Source organism: Cydia strobilella, chromosome 19 (genome assembly GCF_947568885.1).
Source record: "Cydia strobilella chromosome 19, ilCydStro3.1, whole genome shotgun sequence".
Classification (NCBI taxonomy): domain Eukaryota; kingdom Metazoa; phylum Arthropoda; class Insecta; order Lepidoptera; family Tortricidae; genus Cydia; species Cydia strobilella.
This window is the reverse complement of record NC_086059.1, coordinates 12,876,196-12,890,745: the sequence shown is the minus strand read 5'-3', so window position 1 is coordinate 12,890,745 and position 14,550 is coordinate 12,876,196. Positions and strand designations below refer to the sequence as shown.

The window sequence follows — 14,550 nt, the reverse complement described above, 5'->3', positions numbered from 1 at the left end:
AATAGATTTTATTGTCGATCCAGTTTTAGGAAAATTTTCAAAATGCGTAAATTGGCATAAAGGACTTAGGGTCTCCCCAGATATATCGACGCGCATTGAGCAAAAGCCGATAGGAAAAAGCTTTATGTCCGCGCAATAGAACCGAAAAAGCAGGCGCCGGCCGATGCGAGCCGAGCCGAATGACAACTTTTTCGCTCTTATTGCGCAGACATAAAGCTTTTTCCTGTCGGATTTTGCCGATTCCGCGTCGACATACGTGGGGAACCCTTAAGTGCCAAAAGCGTCTATATGGCGCTTACGACCATTGTGAGTTCACTGTGATAACGACTCAACGAACTAAGTATTTTTCAATTTTACATTTTCTAAGCTTATTAATATATATAGTGTACGGTTTCCGGTTGACGTCGGCAACAGCGTTTGGACGCTGTGCGCCACAGAGGTACGGACGTCGTACACGATATAGCGGCTGCTGACGCAATGGCCGGCGCCTACACGTCGCTCACGGCGTTTATGCCGTCAAGCATGCAGCGCTAAAAAGCATCTGGAGCCTTAAGGCGATGTGTCACAGGGCGACATCATGAGAACTCGACGACAATCCGACGTGGACGTGGGTAAAGAAGGTAGAAGGCAAAGGGGCGCAAACGCACTGTAAAAATTGTAATGTCTACTGGAAGTATAGGTAGACAACGAATAAGTAGTTACTTACTTTAAATTAAATTATGTCTAGTACCAGTAACACCAGAAAAAAAAATTGGGGCGCCACTGAGGCACCCAAAACTGAAAGCAACTGAAAGGCAGCGGCGGCCTGCGCCGCCCCCCGCAGCCTGCCGCCCCGGGCCATGGCCCCCTTGGCCCTAGGGTAAATACGCCCCTGGGAACTATTATTTAAAGCTGAAAGCGGTCACTTTTGCAACAATTCTGCCATAAGAGATTGGCATCCTTTCTATACCATCCATAATAAAGATTAACACAACGCACATATAAAAACCTCACACACACATCGTTTATAGTCAGTTTTTTTAATAGGTATTAGAAATTTTATTACCTCAAAAGTAGTGGTAACTTTTTTTTTCCAATATTAATTCTGAGTAACTATGCACTGGATTATGCCGTTAATTAGATATCATAGGAACCCTGGCATTTCGGAAGAAAAAGTTAGTTACCAATACTTTTAGGGTTAGAAAAATTCTAATCTAAAAAAAGGGGTAGTGTCAGAAAAAATCATGCCCGTCTTTGACAGCTGAATCAGATGGAGTTGTACGGCTCCATCGCCATGTTTTGTCGTAACTGGATTGTTGAACGTGAAATTTGACAACCAGTGTTATAGAATAAATAGGGGATATTACTGCAATGTTCTGCCACCAGAGTGCAGTACTAGCCTTTTTAGTAAACCATAGAGTAACTTATACATATAGTACTTTAACAGGTTTTTGGCTAGTTTTCAGAGATAATAAAGTATAAAGTATGACATTGATGCATCAAGGCGGTTTGTTTACAGAGGACCTACCGGGAAACGCGAATCCGAAATTTCGCTATCTGCCTCTTTATCGCTCGAATATGCAAGTGACAGAGATGTTAGATATCGAAATTTCAAAATTCTTGTTTCGCGATAGACCCTCAGAATGTGGTAGTCGCGCCCCCTTCGCAGAGTTTCGCGTAATATTCCCTATTGAATAATGTACGGAGCGGCATCTACTGCAGCAGTCAAATTTGAGACACGAATATTTTGAACACATAAACCGATAAGTAATATTTTAAAAAGTGCTTAATTACCTGGTATTGTATGTAAGATCTCGAAAGACTCGCGCAAATCGGTGCGCAGCAGAAAAATGAGCCCATTACATTGCTGGCACCCTGAAAGTAATACACTAATAAACACTAAATAATAACAAAATATTGTGTACAAGCAGCAGAACTAAATAACCGACCAGGACAACTCTAAAATCCTTTATTTAAAAGATGCAGTAAGTTTTAATGATACAGTAAATAATTAGAAAAATATACAATAACATAATTAGGTACAATAAAAAAATACAATCATTAAAAAATTAGGGTACTCTGGAGATACAGGCGTCCGTAGGCTACGAAGACTGCTCACCATCAGGCGGGCCGCATGCTTGTTTGCCACCGACGTAGTATAAAAATACCTAGTTGAGGAAACAAGGGCAAGAGCATTGTTAACTTACCAGCGCCAATAGCTCTTGATTGGAATCCACCTCATACTTGTCTCTGGCCGCAAATATGAGTGCCATGGACATGGATATAGTGTAGGTCACCATGGTTATGGTGATCGAGTCTACCGCTACTGATGGCATGAGTTCCAAAGGCGGTACAAACGGTGTGGGCAATCTGAATCATAAAATTAAAATCAGATCCTGGGAATCAAAGTAAAACTTACTTGCGTAAAATATCCAATAAATAGAAACCATCATGTTAATATTATCATGTACTCAAAGGTTAACTGGAAGATATTACTTAGGGCCACTTGCACCATTCACTAACCCGGGGTTAACCGGTTAGTTACCATACCTTTAGGCATGGAATGCCACAAATCTGTCTATCAGTAATATTGTCTTCGGTTACCGCGATAGTTACTCATGAAATAAAACCATGAAAACGGATTATAACGCGTATATTGAATTTATAATACATCCCGACGTTTAGAACCCGTTACACCGTGGTGTGTTTATCAGTATTTTCTGAAGGTACAATTTGACACTGGGTTAATGGCTAATTAATCTTTAATATGAAATTTATTGACTTACCCAGTAGGTATCTCCCCGACGAGTGCTATCCCGAACTTTTCTTTCAACCCGCTAAATTTGGTGACGAGTGTTCCGACAACGATGGCCAGCAGCTCGATGGGCACCGGCACGCGGCAGCGTTTTGCTACCCATGGCTGCAAATAAAACATGATTCTATGTGATTTTTAGGGTTCCGTACCCAAAGGGTAAAAACGGGACCCTATTACCATAGAGTAACTTATACTAGAGCGGTACTGTCATAGTAAATTTTGTAACCCCAGTAAATTCACTGCCATCTGTCGACACACTTTAAAACTAAAAATAAATATTTATAAAAATACGATAAAATGTATTTAAATATGGATAAATGATTTTTTATTTGCATTAATTATTTTTATATGATTTTGACCCATGTTCTTTCACTGGTATGCGTTAAAATTATAAATAACAAACGAAACAGTCAACGCCCTCTATACGAGTGTAGGCCAAAACTAGTGGCGCTATCTGATCGAGAATCAAATTTTCGTGATTTTCGAGGCACGTTTTTTCCTTAGACTGTATCCATCTATTACGGAGTTATATCTATCTTTGCTATTACTAAGACTCCGCTGTCCGTCTGTCTGTCGCTAGGCTGTATCTCATGAACCGTGATAGCTAGGCAGTTGAAATTTTCACAGATGATGTATTTCTGTTGCCGCTATAACAACAAATACTAAAAAGTACGGAACCCTCGGTGCGCGAGTCCCACTCGCACTTGGCCGGTTATTTTAATACAACGTGCCATTCTCAACCAAAAGGGTACTTGTCGGTTGTCAATAAGCCGCCATTTGAAATAAACCTTATCCGTTGTTACTCGACACTAGATGTCGAATGTGTCGCGACTGACAAAAAGTGTATTGCTCAACAATTTATAACTAATATTAAAAGCAGAAGGAGTTGAAAATAGAGTTTCGGTTACTCTTAGTTATAATATTAGCTGAAAATCGTTGAGCATTAGACTTTCCGTTTGCCGCGACATCTATTGTCGAGTAGCAGTACTGATAGTTCAGCTACTTGACGCTAGATGTAGACTACGAAAGTAATAGTCTTTTTGGTAACAAAACCGATGTATGGAGTGAGAACTCTGTCTTCTTAATTCTCTTACTTATTAGATTCGATTAACAAAATCCAAAGAAACGTAAAACACAGACTACAATTTTTTTTTGGTTTCGTGAAACCATTCAATCTGTGCCTTTTTAAACTCATAGATCTATTTTTCAAATTTAAAAAGCTGGTAATACGATGCGCCACCTGCGTTTTGCGCGTTTATGTTTTAAATTACCTTGAACAGCTCGTTGTTGAGGGCTATCACGAGACACACCACGAAGGAGATGGTGACGGCCGCCACGTTGGTGTTCGGCAGCGCTTTTGACACCTCTATCACTGTCTTTAACAAACAATACACATATATTAGTATAATACCATTATAGTACTTATTATATAGGTAACAATTTTTGAATCTGTCTGTCTCGTACGTTTTCTTGTGCATAGTAGGTTCTGCCATCTTGTGGGTAACTTTGTTCTGTTAAAGTCTGTGCAAAGGTTATACTGCTTTAGTTATTATTCTGAGGGTTATACGCCTATTGTCAACTCGCGTTAACAAGCGCCATCTATGGGACACTCTCTACTCTATATTGAACCCTCGATGACTTATATTCTACGCACCCACTAGGGTATGTAGTTCAAGAGAAGGCCCATAGGTGGCGCCTTAATCAATATCTAGGTTTTAAGTTAGTAATAATAAAATTGTACTCTCACTTTACGAATAGACACCATTCAATATACACGCTGTTTTCTCTCCGACTCCTGCCTGACTCCTTCGATCTCCACCCACGTGCCAACACCTATACGGACTAGGGTTTGCTCCCGGTACTGAGTTTGTATGGCGAGAACCGGGAACTCCCGGTAATACGGACTCCAAGAAATTACTCATCGGTATGGGACCAATGAGGTTTTGAGTATGGTAGGAGAAAGGCGAAGCTTATTAAATAGCATAAGGAATAGGAGAGGCAAGATGTTAGGACACCTAATACGAAACGACAACTTTTTCCTAAACATCCTGAAAGGGAAAATTGAAAAGACGAGGCAGTGGAAAGCCTAGAATCACATATCTGAGCCAAGTAAAAGAGAATGCATCGTACGAGCAAATCAAAAGACTGGCTCAGGAAAGAAAGGACTGACAATTACTCCACCGACAAGAGCAAAGGTCTTAAGTTATGCTGATGATGGGACCAATGTTAGGGATGAATGTTGATGGACGGAGAGCGGATGGTAGATCCAAAAAACGATGGATGGATTGTATGAAAGAGGATATGAGAAAGAAAGAAGTGTGCTGAGGTGACGAAAGATAGAGAATGGAAGAGCAAAACATGTTGTGCCGACGCCGACCCCACATAACCTGGGATAAGGGCAGGAAGAAGATGGGACCAATTTCGAGCCATTGTAAGAGCGTTTGCACATTGTCCGATCCGATATCGGATGTAGGAGCCTACATCCGCGTAGTCAGGCCGCGGGGGCGCGGGCGCCGTCTTAAGCGGTCACGCACACTACAACAAGCACGTTATGCCTACACATACGCACACAAACAAATATTATAATAATTAGGCTAATAATTTATTTCATATTATATTAGTAGCAGGGTAACAAATGTATATATGTATACATGGTCTAAAATAAAGTATGTTATCAGTCCGACAGCTGACGGGGGGCTCCGACATGGCTGAATTTATCGGAAGCGCCTTTCCGATATCGGATGTCGGAAGGCGCCTATGACAAAAACAGCTGCAGGAAAGTGCAATTGGCATTAAGTCCGCTTTTTTGAGTTATTTATCGTTTTTTTATGTAATAATGATTTATTAAATGCATAAATAAATACAGAGAAAAACATATAATAAATTTAAAATTTTATTTAATTCAATGAATGTTTGTTATATTTTATTTTCTCTTGATTATGACTGTATGACTTGTCAAAAGTGCTTATTTTTACCCTACTTGAAATAAATAATTTTTGAGTTTTTTTTTATTTTTTTTATATATATCTTACATTTTACTTCCTTCCGACATCCGATATCGGATCGAACAATGTGAAAACCCTGGCAACCCTAGCCAAGTAAACACATACAAAGAGATTGTCCGTGAATTTTTATCTTAAAATAATAGTAAACACTATGTAGAATCAGTGAAAGTGCAAAGGAAAACATAACCAATAAACTTACATCAGGTTATCATATTCCGATATTCAATCTCAAGCACGCACTAAACAAAAAACACAAAGGTGAGAAGCTAATTAGCCGTTACATATTAATATATTAGATACTTTAAATTCAAAATGAAGGAATAACTGTCTATTTTCAAGAAATTAACGGTACACTCCGGCGATCACTCCAATATTAATTGGCTGCATGACTGACAGTTAACACTAGTGCATGTTGTGCCAACCTACAGAAATTAACTGAGTGTTGCTACACCAGAATAGGCAGCTGGGCGTATTTAAAGATAGCTCAAACACATCTCGGAATCGAGCGCCATCTATTGACACGCCAAGAAGACTATGGCAATAACAATACAGTATTGACATCGAACTTTGTTTCAAATTAGAATAATACATAATAATCACATAAAAATGACTCCAATACCTTCAAATGCATGCTCTAGATGTAAGAAAATACTAAAAAATAAAGAATACTTAAAATGCTCAGGCTGCTTAAAAATCTTCGACCTTGAATGCACAGGAAATGTTACTCCAGCGAGGTTTAGATTAATGACGAGTAACAATAAGTTGGCCTGGAAGTGCAGAAATTGCCACGAAAATACCCAGAAAAAGGCAACCCCACCACCAATTATTTCGCACACTGAAAGCACTGTAAATAAATCACCAGATAACATAACTCAGAGAAAACGTGTTTTACCATCAAAATCGAATTCCTTTGACGTATCGCATGCCGACATTGATGATAATATATTAAGTTCCACGCTTAAAGATGAAAGTACGTACGAAAGTCCTCGGAGCCTCCCGAGCATATCTAACATGGAATCATCGCAAATAGTTGCCCTGAAAGCACAAGTTGAAAAACTTACCGTAGAATTGGCAAGCGCACATGATGAAATTACTAATCTTAATACTGAAAATCAAGACTTGAATAAAAAACTAGATGATTACAAGAAAAAAATATGCGTATATAACACGCTACTTAAAGAACACCCTCAAGGCAAATGCTCCCCTACAAAAAATATATTACAAAATCCAACATTACCTTTAACTGAAACCATTGATATTGAAACTAATAATAAAATAAAGGACCTAGAAAATGAAATACAAACTCTGAATAAAAAAATTAGGACATTGCAGATTAAATTAAGTAAGGCGTTGACTACGAATAAAGAAATCAAACAAAACTCAGATGCATTAATAAACAAAAGCGTAACTTTGTCACGCATACAACAATCAACAAGAACACTACAAAAGACCATCAAACAATTAGAAAAGGTCAGCTATAATACCAGTTCTGAAACCTATCACCCAGATCTGACAAAACATCGTCCGTCACCTGACCAAAATAATCTGCAAGAAGAAGAAGAACACGAATTAATAAATACCTTTAAGAAGCCATATAGACACAAGCCGAAGCTTTTGCTCTTGTCTGATTACCACGGATCGGACGTACTGCGTCCCCTCTCCAAATTAAGAAGGAATGATTATGATTTCTCAGCTGACATTATAAACCACGGAACAACGGAACGGGTCCTACACAACGTTCATCAAAAAATCGCAGATTTTAAGAAAAGTGACTGTTTGGTTATAATGTGCGGAGTCAGTGACTATAACATCACACCAATTAGCAAGATCATAAGACTTCTAGAAACAACTGTTAAATCTGCTACTCATACTAATGTAATTATTTGTGACATACCGTATTCCATTAATGATTATTCTGAATATTATAATAATTTTGTACATAAATTAAATTCAGCAATTCATAACAAATTTGACAGCATGCCGCATGTATGGCTACAATCTAATAGTATTTATTTAGGAAAGACAGATTACCAAAATGATGGTAACCAATTAAATTATAAAGGGAAATATAAATTAGCACAACATGTAAACAAAATACTGAAAACTGTGAATGAAAAATATTATAACAGTAATATTTTTTTATGAATAATGATAAACTAGACTGTAACAACTTATTAGAAAACAATAATAATGATATTCTAACTTATAAAAATATTTATGTGCTTCACCAGAACATCAATGGATTAATTAATAAAGCCGATTTATTATGCGTTAATCTGCAAGAACTAAACGATTCTGGTAAACAAATCGATGTAATATGTATAACTGAACACAACATGAAAGCTGGCGATGAAGTTAACCTCTCTATTCCAAATTATAAATTAGCAGCAGTCTTTACAAGAGACAACAGAAATGGAGGTTCTTGTATTTTAATACGAAACATTCACAGTTTCAATATAATATCTGAAATCACAAATACCTCGATTCCTAATATCATAGAGTGTACTGGAATTGAGTTGACAGAACATAAAATCATCATTGTCTGTGTATATAGAATACCAAAAAACAATTTAGCTACAGTAACATTGTTTTTATGCAAAATAAATGAGATCTTAAATAAGTACTGCCACACCGGGAACAAGATTGTCATTTGTGGTGACTTCAATATAGATCTACTCAAATCTACTGTACACTCGATTGACTTCAAAAACCTCTTAAGCAGTTACAACCTTAAGCTAGGAATATTACAGCCAACTAGGTTGTCCAGTCGCACTTGCATAGACAATATAATCCACAATGTTAGAGGTAGTAAAGCTGAGGTTTTAGAATTTGCTCTATCGGACCATACCGCACAATTGTTAAAATGTCCAGTAAAGAAAACATGCTCCATTCCATATTGGTTTGTAGAACAAATTGATTTATCAGACCAAAACATTATCAAATTCATAGATTGTCTACGTAATATTAGTTTTAGTGATGTATTTTCAGCAACCAATCCGAATGAAGCATTTGATAGTTTCTTTGAGATCTTTAACCTACTTTATAAATTGTGTTTTCCTAAGAAACTAAATAAAATTAACACCACTACTAAACCTAAATGGATAACAAACGGTATTAAAAATTGTTGTAAACGGAAAAGAGAATTGTTGTGGAAATATAGACTGACGCGAAAATCGGACCTAAAAGAAAAATTAACATGTTATTCCAGACATCTTAAAAGAATTATAAGCAGTGTTCAAAGATCCATACATGACAGTATCATTGAACGATCAAGGAATAAAACAAAAGCCACCTGGAAAATTATTAACCCATCTAAGGCTAGGTACCCTACTGAAAATATTAAGCAAATTATATCCAATGGAAAGGCAGTTACACATCCTAAAGATATTGCAGAGGAATTTAATAATTATTTCGTGGACCAAGTTCGTCTTGCTACTCCTCATAGTGGCACTAGCAACAAAAATAATTATAAGAAAACAATGACATACTATGCTAACTCCCTATTTATGAAGCCGACAAATTCTAATGACATAAAAATAATAATAAATTCTTTAAAAAATACAAATAGCACTGGACACGATGGTATACATACGAAAATAATAAAAAAAACATCTGACATTATCTCTCCTATACTCAGCCATATAGTAAATTTATGTATTGAGCATGGTGAGTTTCCTAGCAAACTAAAGCTATCCATTGTGAGACCTCTTTATAAAAAGGAGGATAAAGATAACATGAAGAACTACAGGCCTATTGCGTTAATCTCTGTCTTTGCCAAAATCATAGAGAAAGTTATATACAACAGTCTTTACAATTACTTTGAAAAAAAAAACTTATTTGCAAACGAACAAAAAGGGTTTCGAAAGGGAAAATCAATAAATTTAGCAATTTTCGATTTAGTACAAAAAGTTATTAATAACATGGACAAAAAAATCCCTACATGCGCTTTATATATGGACATGTCAAAAGCGTTTGACTTTGTTGACCATAATATTCTCTTAGACAAACTACATGCTTATGGAATTCGCGGTAATGTTTTCAGTCTAATCCGTTCTTACCTGAGAGATAGGAAACAAATTACACAAATCAAAAGAATATCTCCCAGTACGAAAAAAGAGGAAACCTACTCATCTAACTTTAGGAGTATTTGTTATGGGGTACCCCAGGGAAGTGTGTTGGGCCCACTATTGTTTTTAATTTACATTAACGATATGCCTAAAGCTACGGTACACCCGATGGTTCTCTTTGCAGATGATAGCACCATTATTTTTTCTGGACAAAATATAGAATCATATGAAACTGACATAAATAATACCTTAGAAACTATTATAGAATGGCTTGATAACAATAATCTTAGAATAAACCTGGACAAAACAAATATTATGACATTTAAGCAAAGAACCAAATCTACTAGTTTAAACATAGTTTATAAGGGACATAAAGTGAATGAAACGGACATAACGAAATTTCTAGGATTAAGTATAGATAATAAGTTGACATGGAAAACACAAACTGACAATATATGTAATAAATTAAGTAAATATTCATACGCGTTGTACAATTTGAAAAAAATCGCAAACGAATCGACACTTTTAACCGCCTATCATGCTTATGTCACATCTAATTTAAGATATGGTATCCTTTTTTGGGGAAACTCCACCAATAAAGAATTTGTATTTAAGGCTCAGAAGAAATGCATACGAACAATTTGCGGTGTCCAAGAAAGTGAGCCATGTAAACCATTTTTCAAGAGTCTCAAAATTCTTACATTGCCATGTTTGTATATATACGAAATGGCCAATTTTGTAAATACAAACCACAGCCTATTTAGTAAGTTTAAAAGCGTTCGCCTTCAAAACAAACTAAAGTCTATGCAAAAAGTACCAAATAAAACGGCACTTCTACAAAAAAGTATACTTGGAATGGCTCACAAAATATATAACAAGTTACCGGCGAATATAATTGCATGTAAAAACAAGAATAATGTTTTTAAAAAAAACCTAAAAGCTTTTCTTACCGAGAAAGCATATTACTCTATTTTAGAATTTTTGACTGAATTACCTAATTAAGATTTACTGCATGACATAACCCTGTTTTGACTATTATTGTTTTCTGTGATATTATGATTAGCGTGTATTTTTATTGAATTTGTATGCCAATAGGCACGACATAGTGATACTGAAATATGTATTTAACATCTTGTAACTTACCTATGTTGAACAAATAAATCTTTGAATCTTTGAATCTTTGAATCTTTAGAATGAATACCCCCTAGTTTAACGCGTAGGGCCCTAAAGCTAGATTATGAAATCAAAAAATTGCCAGACTAAAAAAAAAGTTAGTTACAGTGTTCAAGACTTGGATTTTCGACTTACAAGCACGATTTTATGGTTCCCCGACAACTTGGGTATCCTGATGCCGAACAGGTCCTTGAGCTGCGAGGCGATCACGATGAAGGCGGCGCCGGTCGTGAACCCGGACACCAGCGGCTCGGAGAGTAGGGTCGATACCGCTCCAAGTCGAAATATCCACATACAAGTCTGGAAATCGTAGGCGTCCATTAGATTTAATAGAAGACAGACATAGAACATTTTTATTCAACATCACATGAAATGGCAGAGTTAACAGATAGCGTAGTACATTTTTTTTTAAACTAAGAAATTGAGTTGCACATATCAGAGAGAAATATTCATGCGTGTTAAATAGGAGCTTGCCTCAGCATAATGTTGCAGTGTATTTACTACAACGCTGGTTTTCAGGCAGACCCTTGATACATTATCCCTTACTCGCTGTTAGTCGGAAACTAAATGGCTTAGAATTATGTTAACATGTATGTATGAGTGTAAACTATGTTTTAGAATTTGGACAGAACAATTGCTGGTATGGTGTGTAAGCTGAATTTAATAGTTACATATGTGGAGAATAGGAGGGAAATCACTTAATTATTTATCAAAATCAAAATGATGATATTTAATTTTAAAACATTAAGGGCCACTTGCGCGTTCGCAACTCGAAGTTGACCGTTTATTCAGTACAGTTTAACCATGTATGAACGGTTAAATCCGAGTTAGTTAGCTACCTACCCCAGCACTGGAACGCGCCAATGGCCCTAAGAGATAATTGACTTTTTTCTGACGCAATACTGTCCGCGCGCGAATTCCGTGCACGGCTGACGAATGTTAGGAATGTTGGGCGTCATGACAGAGTGGTGTCATTTTGTACGTACGGGCGCGGCGCACACCCCCCCACTTCCTCGACCTCCGAATGCACGGAACTGGCGCGCGGACACCAATGTCCCTTTGGTTGTACTATGTAGTAATGTAAATCTCATGCAAAAATCGTGTTCTGATGATATTGACAGCTGGTATAGATGGCACGGTAATGCACCATAATTATGTTTTGTGGTCGGATGATTGTCAAACGTCAACTTTTGTTACCGCATAATCTACATTTGCTGTCAAATTCGGAGCACGATTTGTCCTAGTCTTTACTTACTCTACTTTTAAGCAAAGATAGATATAACTCCGTAATAGATGCATAAAACGTGCCTCGAAAATCAAGAAAATTTGATTCTCGAACAGAGGGCGCCACTAGCTTTGGCCTACTCTCGTATAGAGGGCGTTGACAGTTTCGTTTGTTATTTAACAATTTTAATGCATATCAGTGAAAGGACATGGGTCAAGTCATATAAAAATAATTAATGCATATAAAAAAATCATTTATCCATATTTAAATACATTTTATCGTATTTTTATAAATCTTCATTTTTAGTTTTAAAGTGTATCGATAGATGGCAGTGAATTTTCTGTGGTTACAAAATTTACTATGACAGTACCGCTCTATCTTATTATATCCCTCTTTGTTTTGAGGTTATAAAATTTATAATCTGAAAAAAATCAGGAACAGGAAGTACCGACCTGCATAATACCGACAGTTAGACATAACACGCTGAGAACTTGCTCTGGAGTGTACTCCATTGGTCCGCTTCCTGAATCTGAAATGTTGACATAAAATATTGATACCATTTTGAAAAATTGTTAATAAAAAGCTTGTTTGTTATTCTTAGTGAAAAACAACCGTAACAGAAATTAAAAACTCATTGAATAGCTTAGAAATGTCTAAATAAGAAATCCTAAATTAAAAATATAGTTTTAAATAATTTAATTTATTAATTAGGTTCTTTGTTTTTTCAATTATTTTGCTGTCTGTATTTTCAAAGTGGGTGCAGTAAGAAAAATTTACGAGTTAATTTTTTTATACATTACTTACCTGTAACAACATTCGTTACATTTGTAATATTACTAATATTGTCCATTTCTGGCATCCTCGCGTAAGTGCTCACAACCTGGAAAAGACATTTAGAAAAACTATTATTTTATAACACTTTAACGTCGGAAAAAAGGTAAAATAATTAAATTTAATCGAGTTAGAATTTGTTTTGAATTTAAATTATTTTATCTACTTAACAAGAATTTACAAGAAGCATATAAATTATCGTGAGGAAACCTGCATACATGTGCGAAGAAATTCAAAGGTGTATGTGAAGTCCCCAATCCGCATTGGGCTAGCGTGGGGACTATAGCCCAAACCGTCTCGCGCATGAGAGGAGGCCTGTGCCCAGCAGTGGGACGTATATAGGCTGAATTATTATTATTATATGAATTATAATGAATTATTAAAGTTAAATAAGGCAATGGAAAAACCAAAAATAAAATTATAATCTGACAGTTACCCTCCCATCGAAAATGGACCAGCCAAAATGTATGAAACACCTAATTTTCTTTTTTGCGATTTCGGGGTTGGTCCCATAGTAAAAGTTGCTCAGTATAATCCCAAAACCTCCCTGGCAACACGGGAATGCACTTATTTTTAGCCACCCTGTATAATATACCTTTCCAGACATAAGACAGGCCACAGCGAAGGTCCCCAACGAGATGTGCGGTGAGGTCCCGAACAGAACGTAGATCAGAACTGGGAAGAACGCCATGTACAGACCCGCTACTGGGGCCACTTCCGCTAGCATCGCGTATGCCATTCCTGAAAAATGAAAAATGTTTTATTATCAAAAGTAAGAGGCAATGGTACGCCATTCAATTTTTCATGATCTATGACTGCTGCGAGCAATAATCGTTTAATCTCTAGGCACAGAATAAGTAATAATATTATCATACAGAACGGCCACGCGCCGCCCTGCCCCGACTCGAATTACCTCGCCCCGCGACACCAGATTGACGGCCATTTGCCGGCCGCTCAGTACTGTTTTTAAGCAACTTACTCACACAATGACGCATGACGCGTGTACAGACGTACCGTTCACACATAAAAACGCAAGTGATTTTGTTGTATAGCGTGTCCGCCCTGTGCTCTAGGCTTCTAGCGGTCCACCATACAACAAAAATTGATCAACACAGTGTGAAGATTCAGCTTCTATGGGTTACTCTAATTATTACCATAGAGTAACTTATACTAGAGCGGTACTGTCATAGTAAATTTTGTAACCCCAGTAAATTCACTGCCATCTGTCGACACACTTTAAAACTAAAAATGAAGATTTATAAAAATACGATAGAATGTATTTAAATATAGATAAATGATTTTTTTTATTTGCATTAATTATTTTTATGATTTTGACCCATGTTCTTTCACTGATATGCGTTAAAATTGTTAAATAACAAACGAAACCGTCAACGCCATCTATTCGACTGTAGGCCAAAACTAGTAGCGCCCTCTGAACGAGAATCAAATTTTCTT

At 36.7% G+C, this 14,550-nt stretch overlaps 1 protein-coding gene across 4 annotated transcripts in view; it reads right to left on the bottom strand.

The window, feature by feature from the left end:
* The window catches only part of LOC134749910 (prestin), a 52,973-nt gene that overhangs the window by 9,463 nt on the left and 28,960 nt on the right, over nucleotides 1–14,550 (bottom strand). For all 4 annotated transcript variants that reach the window (XM_063684921.1, XM_063684920.1, XM_063684919.1 and 1 more), the window contains 8 exons: nucleotides 13,691–13,836; nucleotides 13,069–13,144; nucleotides 12,717–12,793; nucleotides 11,175–11,339; nucleotides 4,066–4,170; nucleotides 2,766–2,899; nucleotides 2,187–2,349; nucleotides 1,774–1,854 (listed from right to left, as the gene is read on the bottom strand). In XM_063684921.1, coding sequence (XP_063540991.1) covers nucleotides 1,774–1,854; nucleotides 2,187–2,349; nucleotides 2,766–2,899; nucleotides 4,066–4,170; nucleotides 11,175–11,339; nucleotides 12,717–12,793; nucleotides 13,069–13,144; nucleotides 13,691–13,836 — 947 coding nt within the window. The remainder of the gene's footprint in view (nucleotides 1–1,773; nucleotides 1,855–2,186; nucleotides 2,350–2,765; nucleotides 2,900–4,065; nucleotides 4,171–11,174; nucleotides 11,340–12,716; nucleotides 12,794–13,068; nucleotides 13,145–13,690; nucleotides 13,837–14,550) is intronic.